Source organism: Miniopterus schreibersii (assembly GCF_964146895.1).
Source record: "Miniopterus schreibersii genome assembly, chromosome: 4".
NCBI classification, from domain to species: domain Eukaryota; kingdom Metazoa; phylum Chordata; class Mammalia; order Chiroptera; family Miniopteridae; genus Miniopterus; species Miniopterus schreibersii.
In genome coordinates, this window is record NC_138105.1 from 18764067 (window position 1) to 18787039 (window position 22973).

Here is a 22973-nt window from a genome sequence, read left to right on the forward strand (position 1 = left end):
CCCTTATCCGAGTAGATCTACCCTTTCTCCTTTCCACTATTTCCTATCATTTCATCCTGTTTATTACCTTCAGGACGGGTGTCACTCTAAGTAATTTAATTCTATTCTACTTGTTTACTGCTGTCTTCCCAGCCAGAGCATGAGCTTTGAGAGCAGAGACAGTGTCAGTTTGGTTCACTGCAGTCTCCCCAGTGGCCAGGGCCGTGCCTTGGTGCTTGGCACAGAGGAGCCATTCAACTGGATATACACTGACCATTTATATAATGAGCAAAAAGCCAACTTTAAGTAGCAGACCCTCTTATTGCCCCCATTATATGGGCGAGGAAACTAAGGCCCAGAGAGTGACATAGACTCATCTAAAGTTAGTAAGCGAAGCCCGGCTGGATGTGGCTCAGCGGTTGAGCGTCGACCTAGGATCCAGGAGATCAAGGTTCGATTCCCGGTCAGGGCACATGCCCGGGTTGAGGGCTCAGTCTCCAATGACTCTCTCATCATTGCTGTTTCTATTTCCCTCTCCTTTCCTCCCTGAAATCAATAAAGATTAAAAAAAAAAATTGCCTTTAAAGTTAGTAAGCGAAAAAACTGGGTTGAAGCCCAGCTCTCTTGACCCCAGAGCACAAGCTCCTCCTCACTACTCTGGTCTCAGAAACAGACTGTTGAGAACAGTCTTGACTGCGTGTGATCTTGAGGAAGTCCCCTTTTCTCCCTGGGACTGTTATTTCCACTGAAAAACGAGAGGGTGGAGTAGTGATCTTCTTTATAGCGACGTTCTATGATTTACAAGATCTGTGATCTGTGAAATGAAAAGCGGGACACTGAAGGGGCCAACAAGATGGGCTGTGCCTTTAGGAAAGCGGATCTTCAGTTCACTAAAGATTTGCTGCTCCATATCCTATGCCCCATCGGATAGGAATCCAAGGGCTAATAGGACATAGTCCCATCATTAAGATGCCTGGCCTGATGGGTCTATTGCAGCCCAGTTAACAGTTGCTTAAAGTACAGTATAGGTCAGCGCAGGAATATGTATGAGGCACATGGTAACGCAGAGGAGAAAGGGTTAGTCCCATCACGTAAGTGTGTTGGGACAGAAGGGAGGGGGACACAGTGTGTGCAGAAGCACACCGAGAAACTGCAACGTGCTGAGTGAGGATTGAGAGGGTAGGTGGTGGGCTCCCAGAGTGTGGAGATGGTTAGGTCCAGGGAGCCCACGGAGTCATATGCTGAGGAGCTTGGACTTTACTCCTGAGAGCAGTGGCATTAGCAAATCACAGTTACATTTTATTTTTAGAAAGATCATTTTCGCAGTGGGTGGTGGAGGAGGGTGATGAGGTGAGGTGTAGAGACGGGTTAAGAGGCTTTGCAGTTGTCCAGGTGAGAGACGATGGGCACCTGGACCTACAGTATTCACGGCACAGTTGGGGAGAAGCTAGATAAATCGGAGCTATTTTAAAAATGCAAAGCCAAAGGATTGGGTGGTTGATTAGATGAGGGAATATAAGATGAGACTAAGGGATTTATTGGAATGGATTGAGTTGCCAAGTATAAAACGGTGCCACTAAAAATGACAGGGAATTTGAAGTAGGGTGGGAGAGAGACTGCCGCTGGCTTTGGGTATGTTAAGCTTGAGGAGTCTGTGAGCCAGGAGGGAAGGTCGAGCTCCTTCCTTCCTTTTCCGAATAGCAGTCCCAGCCTAAGTCAGACATCCTTGGGCCGGACTCCTGCGGGGCCCAGCCAGGGATAAAATCCTCCAAAACCTCACTGGAATTCCTGAGCTCCACATCCTTCAAGCATATAAGCTCCGTACTGAAAACTTCCTGGAGCCTTTTTCATAGGAAGAGAGCGGATCATGGACTTGCTTTTTAAAATCAGATACGGACTCCAGTGGAGCAAATTCTCCTGACTCTTGTAAGCACCTTACTTTTAAAAAAGAAACCATTTCCTGCGGAGCAGCCTCTGGCCTGACAGGCTCTGGCTCCCAGGTTGGCTCCAGGAAGCCCCCATCCCCTTAGGCAGCGGCTTTTTAAACGGCGAGGTTGCAGCCTGGTCCCCCCTGGCGGCTGCAGAGAGCCCAGATCTTGCGGGGGCTGGACCCTCTCCCAACCATCACCCCTGGTCAGGTGTCCTCAATGCCGAGACCAGACCCCATGGAGCCCCAACTCTTTCCCAAACGACGGGGTTGGGGTGCTCCTCCGCTCAACTCGAATCTCCAGCGCTCACCTGGCGGTGGCAGGGCCGGGCACGTGGGCTCGGGTACGGGTCCTCCGGCTTTTAGGGTCCTCCCCGGGAAGGGGACAAGCCAGGAGGAGGTAGGCTGGACCGCCACCTCGGCAGCGGCAGCCAGGGGCCAAAGGCAGGGGCACGCCCTGCGTCCCACTCCCACATTCGCAGGACAAGGTCAGACTCCGTCGTCTCTGCTCCGCCCCCTCCTCACGCACCGCCCCGCAGTCACGCCGATAAATTCCAGGAGCAAAGGGCGGCACGATCCTTCCCGCACCCCTGCGGGCCCAAAAGCAGTGCAGTCCCAAGCTTCCCCTGCAGAAGCCGCGCTCCTCGCTCCGTCCGGAGGTAGAGGGGGCGCGAGAGAGCAAGTGGGCGGGCGTCCCATCCTCCGCAGCCTCCTCCAGGTCCCGGCGCGCAGGGTGCGAGCGCTGCGCGGCTCCGCGCTGCGCACCGCGGCCCGCTCGCCGCCTGCCCCCTGCCCCCTGCCCTCGCTGGGCCACGTCCCCGGGTTGCGGGTGGAGGGCTCGGAGGCACTAACGTTACGCTGTTTCCGGTTTTCCAGCAGGCTCTGTTTCCCCTCCCAAGGCGGCGGCGGCGGAGCGGCGGAGCCCCCCAAATGGCCTGGCCAGATGCGGCAGGTTTGCTGCTCAGCGCTGCCGCCGCCGCCACTGGAGAAGGCTCCGTGCAGCAGCTACAGCGACAGCAGCAGCAAGAGGAGCAGCAGCAGCAGCAGCGAGAGCAGCAGCAGCAGCAGGAGCAGCAGCAGCAGCCACAGCAGCATCTCCCGTCCCGCTGCGCCCCCAGAGCCGCGGCCGCCGCAGCAGCCGCAGCCCCGCAGCCCCGCAGCCCGGAGAGCCGCCGCCCGCTCGCGAGCCGCAGCCGCCGGCGGCATGAGGCGCGACCCGGCCCCCGGCTTCTCCATGCTGCTCTTCGGTGTGTCGCTTGCCTGCTACTCGCCTAGCCTCAAGTCAGTGCAGGACCAGGCGTACAAGGCGCCCGTGGTGGTGGAGGGCAAGGTGCAGGGGCTGGCCCCGGCCGGCGGGTCCAGCTCCAACAGCACCCGCGAGCCGCCCGCCTCGGGTCGAGTGGCGCTGGTGAAGGTGCTGGACAAGTGGCCGCTCCGGAGCGGGGGGCTGCAGCGCGAGCAGGTGATCAGCGTGGGCTCCTGCGCGCCGCTCGAAAGGAACCAGCGCTACATCTTTTTCCTGGAGCCCACGGAGCAGCCTTTAGTCTTTAAGACGGCTTTTGCCCCCCTCGACACCAACGGCAAAAACCTCAAGAAAGAGGTGGGCAAGATCCTGTGCACTGACTGCGGTGAGTCGCCCCCTCTCTCGGCCCGAGAAAGGGGGGAGGGGCGAGGTGGTGGAGAATGGGGGTGGGGCGGGGAGGTGCTGCAGGTGCCCGGGCCTGGCAGCGCCCGACCGCTGGGGGTGGGGCCGCCCCTGGGCAGGGCGCCTGGCACGGGTGGGTGAGGGGGTTGAGATTGGGGAGAAAGAGGGTAAGGCTCGAAGTGTGCCAGGCGTGGGGAAGGGCGGGGGGGAGGCGCTGGCCTCTGCCAGCAGGGATCTGCAGCTGATGTATGGCATGTGGGGCTGGAAAGCTGCCATCATAGCCCAGTAGAGGCAGGAAAAACGGAGAGGTCCGGGCGGTGCTGGCCCGAGGCTCAGTGAATCAGGAGCGGCTCTCGGAGGCCTTGCCCGCTCTGCTCCCACGGGCCTGCCTTGGCCGGGCTGGCAGGGTCTGCAGGAGCAGCTGGGCAGGCTCCCAGGCTGCGAAGGCCTCCGCTTGCAAGTTCTCCTCGGGAATGATGGCCCCCGCCCCCTCCTTCCTCTCCCGGGTTCCCGGGTCTGCTCAGCCACACCGCTGGCGCAGGCAGAGTTGGACTTTTTCTGCTCCTGTTTTCTGTTCTCCATGTGGCTCAGGTTGTTTTCTCCATCGTGATTCTCTCAGTCATGATTGCCTTCTCTCAACCTCCAGGACGAGCGAGCAGACACTTCTCTGGGCTGTTTCTGGGATCTCTTACTAGGTCTGTTAATAGTGATGACGATGAAATAGAGTAACTTCTGCCCAGTGCTGTAAGTTCAGCTCTGACATCTTACTGGCAGGATGTGTTGACTGCATCGCTCATCTTCATGATGTTGGGCGCTGCACAGGAATGCAGGTGGTGAGAAACCAAACACGGGAATCTGTACTTCTGTGCAGCTGGGGATGAGGTCTCCCATGTCAAAAGTCAAAGAAATGTCCCTTTAAGAGTTCTTTTCTTCTTGTTTCCTGAATCTAGTACTTACTTCTTCTCAGGAAGATATTTTAAACCAAATTGTCCCCATACTGGAGTATGTGGTGTTAGCTTGTCTTCTGCTTATTGATGTTGGGGTTTCATTTTGCCCCAACTAAGGCTGAATTTGATGCTTGTGGTGTGACCCTGAGCTGTGTAATCACTGAATTGTGGTAGATGCCCTGGACTGTCATAGCAGTTGGTGTGTTTACCCAGTTTACTGATTCTGGGTAGTGTAACGAGGCTTTGAGTAAGTAGCAAAGAATGTGGAACAGCTCATTGGAAGTTTTGCTGCCTTTGTCTTTCTAGATCAGTGCCTTTGGCTTTTGGAAGCTTCCTTCCTCCCGGCTCCCCCACTATCACCACCACCCCTGTCCTTCAAAAGACAATTTTTAGTTAGTGATGGGAGTATATCTAGGCAGTAATTTCAACTGTGATCACTTTACTTTAATTAGAAAAATCTTGCAGTGTCTTAATAAGAAGGGAAAAACATTTGGTGATAACAGCAGTTTCTCTCTCTGACATTGTTCTGTAGGATATTGTTGACTGATCATTAATGTTGGTTTTATGTTCTAAAATGTTTTATGATGACAAGTTGAGACCAGTTAAGAATTTTTAATTTTTTATTCTGCTAAGTATTTTATCTGAGATCCCCTGGGGAGCTCTGGAACTGTATTATGCAGTGGGAAATAGATAGTAAAAACATTTACTGAACCTTGTCCAAGGACAGCTTCTGTTTTGAATTTTGGTGAGTTGCTCCTGAATATGCACAGGGCACATTGCCAGTCTCCTCCACTGAGACCCGATGGTAATTGTCAGATAACCCCACAGAGTAACTGGCTTCTCTACTTCCAGCACACCCCCAACCCTCAGTTATACCTTGTTTGTTTTAGTGAGCATTTAAGAGTTTAAGAGTTGAATGTGGAGATCATGAAGATTTGGGTGTCAGAAATGTAGTCTGCTTTTAGGTTATGATCATCTGGTATGATTAAAATAGCACGTGTGTAGTACAGCTCTCAAAAAAGATCAATTTAGGACTGCAATCACTGCTAAAGAAAAGGCCCTGACACATCACAAATTATCCAGGACCAGGAATGGCATGCAGGTAACCATTTTAGAATGAATGCAAAAATATTTGCTTTGAATTGATAGTAAATAGATACATGTCAATTTTGGGGGGTTATATAAGGGGAGTAGAAATTAAAGGACATAATTGTGAGAAGAAACTTGTGGAACTGGTGATAATATGACAGAAGAGCATAAACTGAATTTTCTTATTTTCTACTATGTGGTTAAAGAAAACATGCCCTGGTAATGGTATATTAAATAAGGAAACAAAATCATCCTAACTAACCACAACACCTTCCTTGTGCTCAGCAGGAAATAACTAACAAATTCATTTTCTGTTTTCTATCTCCAAAGAAAGCCCTCTGGGCCTCAGGGTCATTGGGAACATTTTCTCCTTGGAGCACATTTGCCCATTGCAAAATAGGGAAACTGGCATTCGGGGACTGTCATCATGGCCGTTATATTGAGCAACTGTGGTTGAATAGTTACTTTGTTTAGCCAGTTTCAGCTCTGAGTGTGTCTGGGTTCTAAAAGGTGTGGTTCCTAGGGAGATCTAGAAAGTTGTTTTGGTGGGCCAGGATTTCAGGATAATGTACTATGTAGAGGGAAATATTATGCTTGAAAGTTGGCACATCCTCAGTAGCATCAACTCGGGGGTCACGCTGGACCCCTTCTAAAAGGTCCTCATAAATGGCTAATTTCACTGCAACTGAAATGTTGACTTGAAGCCTGTGAGGCCCTCCTGGAATAACACTACCTGCCAGAGGGGCATTTTTACAGATCTAATGTGTATCATTCATCCAAAATGACTACCTCTGTTGATAAAGACTTGAGTAAAATCTTTGCATTTCTAAGAAGATTGCGTACGTGGAGGAGTTTTCTGAGCCTTCTGTAGAAGAGGAGAGGAAAAATAGAAAGGAGGCTCAGGGATTAGCAACTCTGTACACTGCTATAAAAGTATCCTGTTCCTCAAATAATCCTCCGTTTTTAGCAATGGTTGCATATATAACTTGTTGCTGTCATATATATACACATATATACACACACACATATATGTAAATGTGAATTAAAGCTGTTTTCTTATTGAATAGACATAGTAGATAGCATAAAAAAAAAAAAAAAGATCATTCTTCCTTTGGGACTTTCTGATTTGTAGTTTTCTTCCAAAGTATAGTGTACTTTGTTGTTGAAGACAGAAAAGGTATATTCCTGGGGGATGTCACATTCTTTAGGGTCATTTGAAATTAATTGGGTGCTTAGATTCACATAATAGAGAAAGGTGGTCCACAAAATTCAGTATAGCAAAAATGACTGCATATTTTTAAAATGCTGTTTATTTAAAGAATCTTTTCTTCCCCAGCCAGCTGGAAACCCAGCTGTGCTATACAGCCTGAAGATGGGAAAGTGAAACTAGATTAGAAACTGACCAGCCCTAGTGGTGAGGAGTACACGTCTTGGTTATAGATTTAGGGTAGAATTACCACCAGAATGTCATTAATTCTTTCAGTGGCTGCTTTCCTCAGCGGACTGTGATTTTTGGAGGCAGGAACCATATCTTATCTTTGAGTTCTTTTTTATTTATTTTTTAAATGAGTTTTTAGAAAAATTTATTTGAGAGAGAGAGAACCATTGATTTGTTGTTGCACTTACTTTTGCATTCATTGGTTGATTCTTGTCTGTGCCCTGACCAGGGATCAAACCCACAACCTTGGTGTATCGGGACAGTGCTCTGCCGAGCCACCCGGCCAGGGCTGTGTGGGGTTCCTGTTTCTCCTTGCTCTCCTGCCCTCACAGTGGATGCTGCCCCTGGCTTATCGTAGGACTCTCGTAAGTGTCTTTTGAAAGGGTGAAGTCAAGTGAGGTTAAGAAAGCAAGCCTCCGAGAATAATACTAAAACAATCTTAAATTGCAGATCTGTGACACGAAGCACTGTTCTGAAAAGCTGAGTTTGATGATAGCCTTTACCTGTGCAGTGGGAACCTTTCTTCCAAAGGAGTCATTATCAACCAGAGTACTCAACCACAATGTGCTTAATCATTGTGTTGATTAGCGTTAATGGGATTTGAGCAGTGGAGACTAAAGGTCTCGCTGGAAAAGAAAGACCCTCTTTTCTGGAGGGTAGATTACCACTCCCCCAATCCTCTGTTTAGACAATAAAAGGACTATCAGTTTGAATTAACAAATGGCAAACTAGAGAGAGTGGTGATTTAACTAACTGGGTGATTAACTTCTCAGTCCCAATCCTCTTTACCATCTTTTATTATTGAGGACATTTTAAATTCATTTCCTAAGAGCAAACACATCAAGTTAGTTTTTTCTTTATAAAATTGTGTTTATATTTTTGAATATATAACACATTTATATAGCTCAAAATGGTGAAAAGTCTCCCTCCCACTCTGTCCTCAGCTACCCAGCTCTAAGGCAATTGTAAAATAACATATTACTGAAATGTATATTTCTCTAAAAGCAGCATGCTTTCAAAGTAGTCTTCTATCTTTTTTAACAGATGGAGAATGTTAATTTTGCCATTAGCTAATTTTATGATAAATTCTTCCCGTGTAATAAATATTCCTTTTAACCTAATCCAAGATCTCAACCAGTTAAGTACCCTACCTCACAATGATAACCCTCAGGTCAGGAGTGAAAATTCCAACTTACTTCATAGATACTTTACCTTTAAGAAGTTTTCCACGACAGTGACTTTTGTGAGTGAGTCTTAATCGGGATGTTCAAAGGCTGAAAACCAAAGGTTTGTTCCTGAGCTTTGGGGCTGCAGCTGTGCCCATACAGCAGTTCCTACTGTTTCACACTCTTGCTAATCTCACAGTAGCATCCACGTGGGAAATCACATGATTCCATATATGGAAAGAGAAAAATCCACGGTGCCTGATTGCTTTGATTTTCATTTAGAAGCCAAAGACCCCAGTTGCTAATGAAGAGCTTGACTTTTGACCATATTGCTGTACAGCTGGTAAGATTCCAGGGGAATTAGCCCCTCAAATACTAGTTTCAAGTAGCACATTTAAGGTAACTGATTTGAATGTAGTGTTAAAATGTCAGAGGATCAGGGAATTGCCATTTGGATAAAGAGGGAAAGCGCAAATATGCAAATCTAAACAGTGAGAAGTCTTAACCCTCTAAATCCTTCTGGCTCATGGTATGTGGCAATTTTGACCATTAATTTGGAAAAGGAATGATGATGTCAGTATCAGTGAAGTCCCCACCTGTGCCGTCTTCAACTGCCTGTTCCTGGGTTGTCCTTTTCAAGGTCTCAAGTGTTGTTACACCAAAGGTGAAAAATTTCCCCCCAGATTTTGAGATTGGTTGGACATCTGTGAAATGGGGATTTTTGTCTTACTTGTTTCTAGTGAATGAACCCTCCTCCCCCACTTTATTGTTGGAATTTGTACATAGAAATGCATGCAGTTTATGAATTTCAAGAGATGATATAAGGAACTCTTTAGAAAACTGGGGAAAGCAGATGAATTGACTGGTGGAAGTACTAAGTTATGACAAGTTTGACAAAATGATTGCCTTAAGTGAAATGAAAGTCGAGTCCTTTAAAAAGAACAGCACACAGGTAAGTCGTGGTGAGCTAGAGCCCCACGTGGGGCTGTAGGAACTGAGGCAAACCTGGAGGGTCATTAAAAGGCATTCGGATGACATGGAAGAAGACATGCTGTACTCAGGCAAAGGCTGGGGAGCTTTTGCTAATTGGGGGTCAAAAAGACAGGTTTACACGGACTGAGGTCATTTGGTGCTGATCAGCTGTGATTTTTTGGTAATTATAAAATGAGGTTAACTTAAGGGACCTTCTTTCTCTGGCTAGTTGCTGCCTGCAGTGTGGCATACAGGCTTCGTTCTACAGTAACATTCCTTCCCAATTTGTAGATGCAGTGAAATCCAAATAGCCTCTCCGGGGACCTTCTCTGGGACAGAGCCTGTTAGCTCTTCTCTCTGCCTTCGCTCAGGACCTGATTGTGCTGCTTGCCTCCTGGGGTGGGGCTGGAGGTGGCTAACATTCCGTTTACCCTTGCAGACCTCTCCAGAGTGGCCGAGGCACAGGCTTCCCCGCAGGTTTCTGTATTCTACTAGCAACGTCACCCCCCAAGATGTGATGTTCGGGTTACTTTGTATTTTCTCTTCAGAAACAGAATCCTAAAAGGTCCTCTTTTTCTTTCACAGATTTCCTGCCCTGTGCTGAGGACATTGGCTTCCCCTCCTCTTTTCATTCCTGCTCTGTTTATACAGACTGAGGATTTGTCTTTGTCTTTTAGGCTGGGATGTTTTACTTGGTCTTAGTCTTGATCTTGGTCCAACTAACAGAAGCCAAGCTGAACTAACATTCCTCAGAACTGAATGAATGAAAGGAAGGTCACCACATGACTAAATCCCTGGTCCAGCCCATGGGAAAGTCAGGATATCATTAATTCAACTGTGACAGTGATGTAATTTGGTATCCCAAAGCTTTCTTTCAATTCCATCTTTCACATGTTTGCTTCAACAAATATTTGAATATTTGCTCTTTGTCAAGAACTAGGAGCCTTAGGGAAGTTGCATCAGACACAGTCCTTGTCATCAAGGAGCTTACAATCTAGAAGTACAAAGATAGAACAGTCATTCAATGCAGAATATGATGACTGCCATAGGATATACCGACATAGTGCTTTGGGGAGGAAGGGAAGAGTCACAAAGGGAAGATTATACCTGGTTAGAGGATTAAAGAAAGTTTCTTGGAGAAGTAGTATGAGATAGGATTCTAATAAAGATACATGAGGTGGGGGTGGCTTAGGGACCAAACGAAATTGACTGATTAAATCTATTCCATTTGGAGAGAGCTATTCCATTTGGAGAGAGCAGTGTTCTCAGTAGCAGAGGGATGTGTTTGTAGTTCAGAAAATACCCAGGAGGAAAGAGAAATGGCAGGTATTCCTTATTTTTTCTTATTCTTGGTGTTTTAGTATTTATGGCCTATATTGCTTATATGACACTTATCATTTAATGGCATGCATTAAATTTTAGTTATTTTTTGATGGGTCAATATCTTATCTCCTTCACCTTATTGTAAGATCTTTGGGAGCAGTAACTTAAAATATGGTTAAGTAGCCCAGCCAGCATGGCTCAGTAGTCGAGTGCCAACCTATGAACCTGGAGGTCACAGTTTGATTCCCTGTCGGGGCACATGCCCAGGTTGTGGGCTCGACCCCCAGTGGGGGGTGTGCAGGAGGCAGCCAATCAGTGACTCTCATCATTGATGTTTCTCTCTCTCTTTCCCTCTCCCTTCCTCTCTCTGAAATCAATAAAGACATATTTAAAATATATATTTGGTTAAATAAATGATTGATTAATGACTATTACCAAGAAAGAAGGGAGTGAGCCCTTTTGCTTTCTCTACTGACCACTTATGCCCTAGACAAATTTCAAGGTTCCTCAAATGACAGCCCAGGCTAAGTGACAGACCAACCAGGGAAAGCATCTTGAGACATTTTGATAAAGGACAGAAATTTTGCTTCTTGGTTATGTTTCAGTTCAGTTTTCTTTTCCTTGATAGTCCATAGTATTATTTCCTTGCAAGTAATCCTCTTTTCTCAAGTTTTAGAATTATCTCTAGGCAGTTTTCCTCATACTTTTCAATATTTTGGCCTGTGTTTCCTTTCTGTCTTGGTTAGTTAGCATTCTGCAAATGTCCAGTTTCACTTGCTATGTGAGCTTTTTGGATATTCCCCATTCTGGTCTCTCACTGGAATGACCAATCAGACTCTGTTACTCTGTGCCTCAAGCTGAATAGCTTCGGAGGTAAGAGGTCTGATCAGGTGTCTTCTATAGTAAACAGAGGTGGTTGTATGTTTTTGCCTAGTAGGCAGCTTGGGGGTGTCTGGAGGCCAGTTATGGTTCTTAGATTTATTTTTTTATAAAAGGGTAGGGAGTGGGAACCCAGTGCTTCTTCATGTCTCTCTTTAAGCATATCCACTCTTCTGCCATTTCCTTGAAATGAGGCATTTTCTGCCATGTGTGCTGGGCAGAAGTTTCCCGTGGGGGTTGTCGGGGGTTCTCTAGAGGGAATTCTCTTCTAGCTCAGAGCTCCTAAGGACCGCTAGTCCTCACCTTGCAGAAGGCTATGGCACTCAGCTTCCTCAAGTTAGGGTCCCTTCCACTGGTGCCTGTGGCCATTAGTATCACCCCAGTAAAGTACCCCACCATGTTTCTTAAACCAGTAATGGATTTCACAAGCACTGCCCAATTGATGGCTCTGTTCTGGAGTAACTTTGTATGGCTTTAGAGAGGAGAGTTTATTTACTAGTCAGGATGAAACAAGTACGTTCCGTTGATGATCTCTCATGTCTGGATTTCTGTCTCTGAATGAGAAAAACCAGCAGGGCTGTATTCTGTGCAACTTGCCCAGCATTGTTATTGGTTGATTGGATTTCAGTGGGGAAACAATAACAAAAAGAAGAGTTCTTTAAAAAGGAAGAAAGGAGTCTCAGATCAGGACATGATCCTATTGTCACAGGGTGAATCCAAGGCCCATTAGTGAAGAGTTTCTTTTAAAGAACACTGGGACTTCCAAAGGCAGCTGTCAGACCGTTTACTCTTAGTTGGTTTCTTTCTTTTCTTTTTTTTTAAATGTCTTTATTGATTTCAGAGAGAGGAAAGGAGAGGGAGAGAGAGATAGCGACATCAATGATGAGAGTGTCATTGATCGGCTGCCTCCTGCACACCCCCCACTGGGGGTCGAGCCCACAACCTGCGCATGTGCCCTGACCTGGAATTGAGCCTCGATCTCCTGATCCTAGGCAGTTGGTTTCCTATTTAGAGTCTGTTCATATGGGTGGTTTTATTTCTGAGAACCTTTTACCTGGGACTGCACCTTTCCCACTTTATCCCTCCATGCTCCCCACCTTCCTACTTAGGGCTGCTGTCATACTTGCTTTTGTTAAATGTAACAGCCATTCCTCAGCCCCCATTCCCAAGAACCAGAGGAGTTTCCAGAAATTTCTAGTACAAAGTTGCTAACTCTTCCTTGGACTTTAGGTCTGACAAACCTCATGAGAAGGAAGGAACAAGGCCCGGGATAGGTACCTATGAGGGTGGAACCACATTTGACAGATCCAACTGTTCCTCTCAGGTCCAGTTCTTTTGGACAAAACATGGGGTTTTTCCAAGAAGGCCTCTCCCATACATACTCCCAAGTTTCATTTTCTTTCTTTTGTTGTTGTTGGGTTTTTTAAATTGATTTTTAGAGAGTGGAAGGGGGAGAGAGAGAGATGTGAGAGAGAAACATCAGTTGGCTGCCCCCACTCCCCCGCATGTGCCCTAACCAGGGATCAAACCCGCAACCTGGGTATGTGTCCTGACCAAGAATTGAACCAGCCACATTTTGGTGCATGGGATGACGCTCTAACCTACTGAGCCGCATTGGCCAGGGCTCCATTCTCATTTTCAAAAGGGAGTGCTTTCTCCAAAAAGGCTAGTAATACTCACCAGTCTCTTACACACTGGTCAAGTACTGACAATAATCCCTTTCAGATGACACCTCCGAGGCTCAGCCCAGATGATTCAGGCCAATACTGAGAAGATCCTAGAATGTGGAGCCAGATGGTATCATACTTTGGGCAGAGCAAGATAGCACCACCTCTGAGAGAAACTCCTTGCTGCTGGGAAAGAATCTAATTTGTAAACTGAAGGGAGGCACATGGGTGGCCCCAGATTGGGAGGGAGCTCGCTGTCTTTGTTTCTTATGTAAATTATCTGAGTAGGTTTCCACTGTGCGTGGTATGCACTCAGCTAACAGGGCAAATGGGAGCTGAAGCTGAGACTGGTTCCCTTGGGAATACTGTTTGCACTTCTGCTGGTTTTACCCCGGCTTCTACCTTTGCCTACAGTGTGGGCTCTGTGCTTCTCCTGTGTGGTGTCACAGCCTCAAGACCTCTGATGAATGGTCTGCCTTAGGCCCAGAGCTTGTACAGAGTAAAAGTTAAAGGCATTGGTTCTAGGTTTGTTCTGTGAAAGGGTCGCTTGAAACTAGTACAGGGAGCTGTGTCCAAAAGAAAACAAGTTTGGTTTGATGGTCTTCATTGGGCCAGGGTTATGAACCATATCTTTTTAAAGAAAAATACAAGAGTTTGCTTTTCTCATTTCGGAAGCTAAATAACAGCCTAATCATTCTAGGTAGGGATAAGTCTCATCATTGTGAGAGGAGAACAGAAAAGGACAGTAGTGCTGCTCTGTCCACATGACTCAGGGTACTCTAGCAGACATCACCCTTCCTCCTATGGTTCAAAGATCCCTCCCCTTGAAAGAGTTTGTTACTGCCCTAGCCGGTTTGGCTCAGTGGTTAGAGTGTCCACCTGAGGACTGAAGGTCCCAGGTTCGATTCTGGCCAAAGACACGTACCTTGGTCCCTGGCCCTGGTCGGGGTGAGTGCAGGAGGCAACACATCGAAGTGTCTCTCTCACATCGATGCTTTTCTCTCTCTTCCTTCCACTGTCTCTGAAAAGCAATAGAAAAAATATCCTTGGGTGGGGATTAAAAAAAAAAAAAAAGAGTTTGTTACTGACAGCTGTGAGTTCCAGCGAGGGTGTCTCATGGCTGACTTGCACTTGACCTGGTCACTCCTAAGGACTGGAGCTGGTTTGTGGATCTTTCCACGAGCTCCTCCAGTAATGCTCTTCCCCTCCCCCCCCCTTCACAGGTCACGTTGCCACTGGCTCATCTTTTCTTAAATCAGTTTGTCTTTCCACTTATTCATGGCTTCAGCGGTTGATTCTTGCTTGTGCCCGACTGGGGATCGAATGCGCCACCTTGGCCTTGGCCTATCAGGATGACGCTCAGACCCGCTGAGCTACCGGGTCAGGGCCTGGCTCTTCTTGACTGTCTCGTAAAGGCCACAGTTCCTAAGGGATGGTCCTTGGTTCTCAATTTCTGTACGCTGTTTTAAAGCTTCAACTCTACAGAGCATAGTGGTTCAGACTGCATGCTCTGGAGGCAACTTTGAAGGGTGAATCTTGGCTCCATAACCTTGGGCAAGTTAATTAACCTCTTTGTGCCTCAGGTTCCCCAATTGTAAAATGAGGCTAATAATAATACCTACCTCTTAGCATTGTGATAAGGAATCACTGAGCCACTCCCTGTGAAGTGCTTGGAACAATACCTGCCTATAGAAACCATTTAATTCAGACTAGCTGCAGTTACTATTATTGTCATGTCTGCTGGTGGTGGAAAGACAATGGCTTTGGATTCTTTTATTAAAATCCTGACTCTGTTCTTTACTAGCTATGTGAATTTGGGAAAATCCCCTTAATCTTCATGAGTCCCAGTTCCCATTTGCCCATGGCACATCGTTTCAGTTATCTATGGTCTCATAACAAAGCACCCCCAAATGCAGTGGCTTCAGATGGCAACAGTTATTAGTTATTATTTCTCACAGTTCTGGGGATTTACTGAGCCCAGCTAGGAGGTTTAGTGTCTTTTATGTAGTCTTAGTCAGATGGTGGCTGACAGACAGTAGCTGAGACTGGATCATTTCAGTTTCCTTCCTGACACATCTAGCAGTTGATTCTGGTTGGTTTTCCTTTGGGAGCTTAGCTGGGGCTGAGGCCCAGGGACCTTGCCTGGGTTTCCTCATAGCTTGGTGACAAGGTCCCAGAGTGAGCATCCCAGGAGAGGGCCAGGCCAAAGCTGTATTGCCTTTTATGATCCAGCCTCAAGTCACTAGCATCACTTCCACCATGTTCTTTTTGTTAGAAGAGAATGAGTACTGCCTGACCAGGTTCAAGGGGAGCGGAATGAAACTTAACTTCTTGTTGTAAAGATTGTCAAAGAATTGGTGGACGTGTTTTGAAACCATTACAGTTGGCCCTCTGGTCACAAATTATTTATATTCCTCACTGCCTGGGAATAATTCTCTACTGTTCTTTGTCCTACCCCATGGGCTCTTGGTTTTGCCCTCTGAATTATCTTTTCTTTTTCATAAAAGTAGCCTGTGTTTGCAGCTAAGTTTTCTCAGCGTCCTGTGTTCCTTTAGGTGATGGTTAGTCAGATGTGGCCATAAGAGGAGGCACAGGGGAGGAACAAATAAACCAAGTTTACAATATTCACAAGGGGTCACTGCATGCCACATATAGTCACAGGGGAAGTACCAGGTTTCGTTCAGGTGTCAGAAGACAGAAAAGGGGGGCATTAAGTTAGTGTCTTTATTGGGGTTTCCTTGGGGAAGGCAAGGAGGGCAGGGTGACAAATTAGGATTGGCTAATTTGAGTAATTTTCTGGTGGCCTGATACTTTGTACTGGGATGATTAAGGGTTAGATTAGAGGAAGTATGGCTCTGGATTGGTTAGTTTGCATATCAAAAGCATGCTTCTGCCTGAGTCTTGCTCTCTTTAAGAATTGGCTAGACCTGAGGAGCAGTCTCTTCCCAGAAAGGATTTTTTAAGATGTCAAAACATCCTAATATATAGAAAATAAAAAGTATGTACAGTACACTCAGCCTGCTTCCTTCTTGTAGAAGTTTGGAGTCCAAAGCTTCTTTTCATTTTGTATTGCTTGTTCCTTTTAGTCCAAGCCGGTAGTGTTCCTGCTAGTACACTTTTAAAAAAATATTTGTGGTTTGCCTATGAATCTTATCCGGGTTTACTACCTTAGACAAAAACCACATTTTCAAATCTTATCAAAATAAACTCTACCCTGAGCTCCCTGGGAGGCTGCTGAGGGACATCCTTCAGATTACTGGAAACGCTTTTCTTTGATGGGAAGGACCTGGGAGGCACCTCCCTTGGATCCTTAGAGGGCCTTTTGTCTGTCTCAAAGATTCTGAGGCTTTGCTTTTGATCTTTCTGAGATCTCAACAAAGGATACAATCCAGAATGTCTCAACCTGAGCTCATTATCTCCTTTCCATATTCCATTCTGTGTAGGCTGACCAACTTAGATAACAACATTGACCTAGCCTTCCAAACCTCAAAGTCATCTTTGGTTCCTTTCTCACCGTCATCCTATGTGCAGTATATTGGCAAGTCATGGCAGTTTTACTACAGCAAAATTTCTTCAATTCACTTCTTTTCACTCATGATGCTGTAGTTGGGACCCTATTTCTTACCTAGACTGCTATAGTAGCTGCTGAATGGAACCTCCTATTTTCAGAGCCTCTGCTCTCTTCCAGCTATAGTGTATTGCTGGAGTTAGCTTTCTAGAGCAAATTAATTATCTCTCCCAGCCCAGAAATCTTCAATAGCTTATTCTTACCTATAGACTAGAGTGAAAACTTTCACATGTCATGCAAGGCCTTTCACAATTTGACCCCTATCTGCCTTTAAGCCTTTAGCCCACTCTGCCACACTTACCCTTTCCTGTAGCAAAAATGTACCGTTTTGAAAATGTCAAACACCTTTTCCATTTTTCTTCTGCGCGTTCTGTTTCCTTGGCTTGGTGTGCGCTCCTTCCCTTCTCGTCAGCGGCTGGCCTCCTGACCCAAGGCTCAGCTCAGACCCCACTTCTCACAGCTCCTTCTGATTCCCTCAGTCCTAATGAGCCAGGACATGCACTATGTTTCTGTGGCCGTTCATAGCTCTTCTGCAGTCGGAATGGTCCATTCGATCACTCCGCATAGTCAGATGGAGAAGGAGGGTGTGTGTGTATGAGCCTCCAGACTGAGCTTTTTGAGTGCAAAATAGAACTGTAGCAAAGGATGTATTTATTTTTGTGTGTGTGCCTTACATAACTTAGATGGCTAACAACTGCTGGGTGACTTGAAAAGAGAATGAATTTTAATTTAGGAATTAAACTGGCAGTTGGAAACAAGCATCTGGTTCATGGGAGGAGACTGGCCTGGGTATTACAATATGTTGGTAGAGATATCAAAGTGGTAAATCGAGGCAGCCACTTTAGATGAAAGTGGGGGCTTGGTTTAGATACAAAGTATGACACTCTTTGCTATCATTGTTCCTGCTGTTTATAATAATCACAACCAAATCTCTGATGTGTGGATTGGAGTGTGTTTTATTAGCCTCTATGGGAAGCACCTTGAAAAGATTATTCAGGAATAGGAGAATTTAACTGTTTTGTATACCACTGTATCCCGGACATGTTCATGGTACTTTGCATGTAATAGGAGCTCAATAAATATTAGTTGAGGAAAACATGAGAGAAATGATTTCTTCTCCTACGTGACTCTAGGACACCTACATGTGCTATACCCAAGGAACGTCGCCAGGAGAGCTTGTTCAAAATCAGCTCGAATTAAGAGAAGGCTTGTCTGTCACAAGTGATTTATCCAGGGTCCTCTTGATTCCCAGACCGTTCTGCTTTCACAGAGGAGTAGGAGATAATAGGGCCGTAGGATGTAGGCAGGGTGATCGGTGGCACATGAATGGCAAAATTGCAGTCTGAATCAGCCGGTCAGAGTGACAGGAGCTTCTCTTAGGTGGCCAGGAGGAGAGTCTGGGCTGTGTCCTTAGTTAAGGAAGAGGAGACTGTTCGAGCTTTGTCAGGTATTTTGTTGTTGTTTTATTTTTAAATGATGAGAATCCTTCCTGGAAAGCAGCCTCCCCGGGTCCAGTCTCAGCCCACTGCTTTCTGTATGATTTTTTGCGGGCTGTACTTAAACCCTGGGCTTTGTTTTGAGCTAACAAATGGAGGTTTCTTCTTCAGCTGCGAGAACTGGGATGGAGAGAGTGTTTCAAACCAATTAGGTAAGTGGCTTTTCTTTGAAAATTTTAGCAAAATCCTGGGCTGAGGGGCAGTCTGGGTGTGTGGATACTGAATTTCTTTCTTGAAGCGGGACTTCCTTGTATTCCATTCTGAGCATCAAACCCGAGAAGCTCTCCAAGTGTGTGATTGTGATAATTGGATGGGAGGGATTGGGGCAATTTAGGAAGCCGCCGATGCGGGCCTGACCTCTTCCTGCCTTTGAAATCCATAAAGGAGGGAGAATGGGGAAAATGATGAATAGTTGATCAAAAAATGGGGAGTGTCCCTCCTAAATTAGGACAGCTGGCTCAGTAACAAAACTGGTTTACTCTGTTAATGGCCCTCAGAAACAGATGCTATGGAAACAGAAATTAAACTATGACTTTGGGGGAAAAAAAAGGAAAGAAACCACGACTTTGGGCAGCTCTCTCCATCGGTGAGGGCAGTGCAACCTCTTCTCTCTGCGCTTGCCCAGCTGTGCATTCCTCTAGGGAAGTCTCAAGAGTCTGGAGAGAGGGGGCTTGCTGGACCCATGTACCTAGATTCCAGGGAAGGGGTAGATTCAGTTGAGAGGAGTCTCAGGGGATGTGGGTTTTACATCTGCTTGACCTTTGGCTTGTCCTTGGAGACTCTGTGCCTTGCCGGTTTTTGTAGGGCTAGCTCAAGGTGACCTCCCTCCATTCCACAGGCAGGAGAATTGGCCTGCTTGGTCTCTCCATATCCCTGAGAAACCGATTTTGCTACAGGGTTGGGTGAACCATATGGCAGCCTAGATTACAGTGATTGTTGGCGTTTGTCAACAGAGAGCGCAGGCTTTTTGGCTATAGCTAATCCCCCAGGTAGGGTTGCCACACCATCTGTGAACACAGCATATAGGATCAGCCAGATGGGTATGCAGCCCTGTCCTTACCCACTCCCTGCTTCCCAGAGATGGGGAGAGGCAAGATCGTCATCAAATATTGGCTAATAGGTATGGGGGTTTTTTTGTTTTATTTTTTTTAGCTCCTTTATTCCTCTGTTGCATGAAGAATGTTAGGAGATCTAGGAGTCACGTATCTTGCTCTTGAGAGGTTTATGGTCTAGTTGGGGATATCAGATTAACCTGAATCAGTAGTAAGCAACGGAAAGCAAAAGGTACATAGTAGTTACAAAGAGGGAAAATAGACTATACAATTCAGAGACAGGGAAGAGCAATCAGGGCTGAAATTTTCCAGGACAGAGTTAGGACTGGAAGTCAGTATCGAAGAATGAATAGAGTTTTGTGATTTAGAAGGATAAGGGAAAGGCTTCTGGGCCAAAAGAACAATCTGAGCAGAGTAGAGACAAGGGTGGTGTCTTTACAGGACCAGAAGGAGATTAGTGTGGTTAGGGTAGAGCTATAGGGGAGATAAGATTAGGACCAGATTCAAGGGGGTCTCCAGAGACAGGCAGAGGAGTTTGGACTGGGTTCTGGGGTGATATGGTGCCATTGTAGGAACTGCAGAGATATGATATGAAGAGAGGAATGTTTGCAAATACTTTGCAGACACAATTTGGAGTGGACTGGAGTTGGAGAGAGAGAAATGTTCGAGAGATCAAGGAGGATGTTAGAAAGTCCTTGAAGCCCTGGAATCTAGGGGAAGAGTCAGGTAAATGATGTGGTTTCTTACCAGATTCTATAAGACTTGGTGATGAGCTGGGTAGCAGGAGTGAAGGGGAGAAAGGTTTAAGGTTTGATCTTGGAAAACTGGGAAAAATAACCATGCCATTTGCAAAAAATAGGGAAGTTGTGAGGAAAAGTAATTTTAAAGGAGAAAATGATGAGTTTGGCAATGATGTTATTTACTTAACACATACTTTTACACTTACACTGTACTTAGCACCGTACTAACTACTTTGTAAATGTTAACTCATTTAGTTCTCATAATAACCATATGAAATAAATGCTGTTATTATCTTCTTTATTACAATAGGAAAAACACAAGCACAGAGAAATTAAACACACACTGAAGCTATAAATAAATGGCAGAGCCAGGATCCTGAACCCAGGCAGTTTATGCTAGGCTCCCTCTTGGCTGCTGAGAGACCAAGTAGGAGATCAAATATTTTGGGGTGCTTCCTTTTTGCAGAACTCTTTGCAGGAAATGTAACAACGAATACGGCGTGACTATACTATCAAGGAGCTTGTCTAGTTCTAGCGAGGAAATGGTACTAAGTTTTATGCTACAAGCGAGGGTAGCAGGTAAAGAAGGAGAGGAGGGCAAATACTGCCTGGTTAGAGATATCAGAAAGGACTCCAAGGAGGAGATGCGACTATAGACAGGCCTTGAAAGATGAGTAAAGTTGGACTTTGGTAGTTGGTGGGAGAGGAAGGTCATTCCTGGTAGAGATAAAAGTTTGAAAAAAGTCATGGAAGAAAGAAAGTTCAAAACATTTTGGGACCAGCACACTGCACAGTGCCTAGCTCAGTAAATGTTTGACCTGAACTGGGGTGAGAGATGGTTTCATTAGGCTGCAGCAGAAAGCATGAGTTGGAGAAGCAGTGAGAGAGAAATCTGGGCAGTTTTTTCAGTGCCTTTTATTGAGGACTGAAGACACTGTCCTTTCTCCATTGTATTTTCTTGGAGTTCTTGTTGAAAATTAATTCACCATATATACCTTCTTACAAATGATTCCTGAAAACAAACTTCTTTTTATAGATTAAAACAGTACCCGTCAATCTAAAAAGAGAGAGAGAGAAGGCTGGGGCTCCCTTGGTAGAGGCCTGGAGCCTAGGTGAGAGGATGAGACTGGAGGTGCAGAATTGCAAGTCCATGGCCTGCCAATGAGGGGGGGACAGCCCATCTGGAAGAGCAGAGGGCTCCTGGAGGGAAGACTGTGGGAAAGGAAGAGCTGAGGGCTGAGGATGATGGAGCCTTTTTAAAAAAATTTTTTTAAAATATATTTTTACTGATTTCAGAGAGAGGAAGGGAGAGAGAGAGAAACAACAATGATGAGAGAGTTGTCACTGATCGGCTGCCTCCTGCACACCCTTGACTGGGAATCAAGCCTGCAACCCTGGGCATGTGCCCTGACTGGGAATCGAACCTCAATCTCCTGGATCCTGGGTCGATGCTCAACCGCTGAGCCACACTGGCTGGGCAAGCCTTTTGTTTTCATGCATGTAGATATGTAGGCTATTCTTACTTTGGGAGGAGCCCAAACACTTCCTAAAATAAGGCCTGTTGGTTTGCTGGTTGCGGTGGTTCCTCTCCTAGACTGGGAGACCATTTCTGACTCTGACTCTGTTCTCTGGGGATCTCCCAGTCACCTGGGGTAAATGAAGTTCTCCTTGTCCTTGCCCCCTAAGTAGATAAAGACAGGATCCTTAGAACCGTTCTGCCTGGACTCAAGAAGGAATTAGCTAAATATGAGGCCATGCCTGTGTTATAGGTGCAGAGGTGCTATTTCAGGGAGTCATGAGTTCCTCGTGTGATACGAAACTTAAGTGGTTGAGATTACTCTCTCGTAGGTCATGGGCAGTGACTTCCAGAGGATAGCAAAGCATGGTCCATTCTAGTAATCTGTACCCCCTTGGGCATTTTAGGATCATTCTTAGGAAAATAGTGTTGAGTAGAGATAGAACTTAAAAATGTAGAGGTCAGGCATTCCTCGTGGACTTCTTCAGTGGACACACTGGAACAGCCCTCACTTCAGACTTCATTTCATAAAATAGAGAGCACAGTCCTAGGAGAGAGATGTTGGTTTAAACTCCAGTTTGCCACTTACTAGCTCTGTGACTTTGGGACAACTGACCTTTGTGAGCTTGTTTTCTTCGCTGAAAAATCAGGGTAGTGATACTTGCTTTTCTTACCAACAGGGATATTGTGAAGCTTAGAGAAAATAACGTCTGTGAAAGTGCTTGGAGATTGCAAAGTGCTGGATCAGAGTGTGCTGTTATTACTATAACTGCTAACCAGTTTGCTCACTCTTAAGTTAATGCTCTGAGAGTGCCTTTTGCATAACTTCTTTACAGTCCCTCTGCCAAGGACTTAAAGGGCAAGGCCACAGAACAGGAGTTTGAGACGCAGCATAAAATATTTCCTCAGGCAGATCTATTCTATTTCATTGGCTCAGTGGTGCACTTGCTCCCACCCTGTCCATTAGCATCTCTGAAATTTGGCTGTGCCTTATAATTGATGGTATAGTGGTTTTGATGAAATCAGCTAACTCTTGGGGCCAGGTGGCCACATACACAAACTTTATTTTTTCTACATGAATTGCTAAAATGCATGGGGGCATTTTGCTGCCTCAGTAACTGTAGAATTCACTCTTTTTGGAGCATTTTGCCGTGTGCCTCATTGCACAGATCTCTGGAAGCAGAAGTTTGGCTTGAACATATATGTCCTGATCTTGGGACATAACCTGCCGGTTGATTAAAAAAAACAACAGCACCTCAAATGGCAATTTTATTATTTCCTGCTTCCTCCTAAAAGTGGAAGGCAAGATGCATTTTGGTGAATAGACAGTTTATATTACACTGCGTTTGACTGTCTTGAGCCCTGGCGTGCTAGAAGGTGAGGAGCTGCTTCTCCTATCCCTGTCCTCCAACCCCCTAACATAAACGCCTCCAAGTGACAGGCCAACCGATAAAACTCTCCATGATGAATTTTGTTCTTGTTTTCTTTTACCTTTGAAAGCTCTTGGGATTCAATTGCAAATTCTTGATACCAATTCTTGTTTCATCACCTATGGATGATCTGGGTGTA

At 45.8% G+C, this 22973-nt stretch overlaps 1 protein-coding gene across 4 annotated transcripts in view; it reads left to right on the top strand.

The window, feature by feature from the left end:
• Window positions 1-2628: 2628 nt before the first annotated feature.
• Window positions 2629-22973, top strand: part of NRG2 (neuregulin 2) — a gene marked incomplete at its 5' end in the record, with an annotated part of 175791 nt that continues 155446 nt past the window's right edge. For 3 of the 4 annotated variants that reach the window (XM_081136527.1, XM_081136523.1, XM_081136524.1), the window contains one exon: window positions 2850-3534. In XM_081136527.1, coding sequence (XP_080992653.1) covers window positions 2850-3534 — 685 coding nt within the window. Of the gene's footprint in view, window positions 3535-22973 lie in introns of all 4 variants that reach the window. The other variant, XM_081136522.1, reaches the window with a different exon arrangement.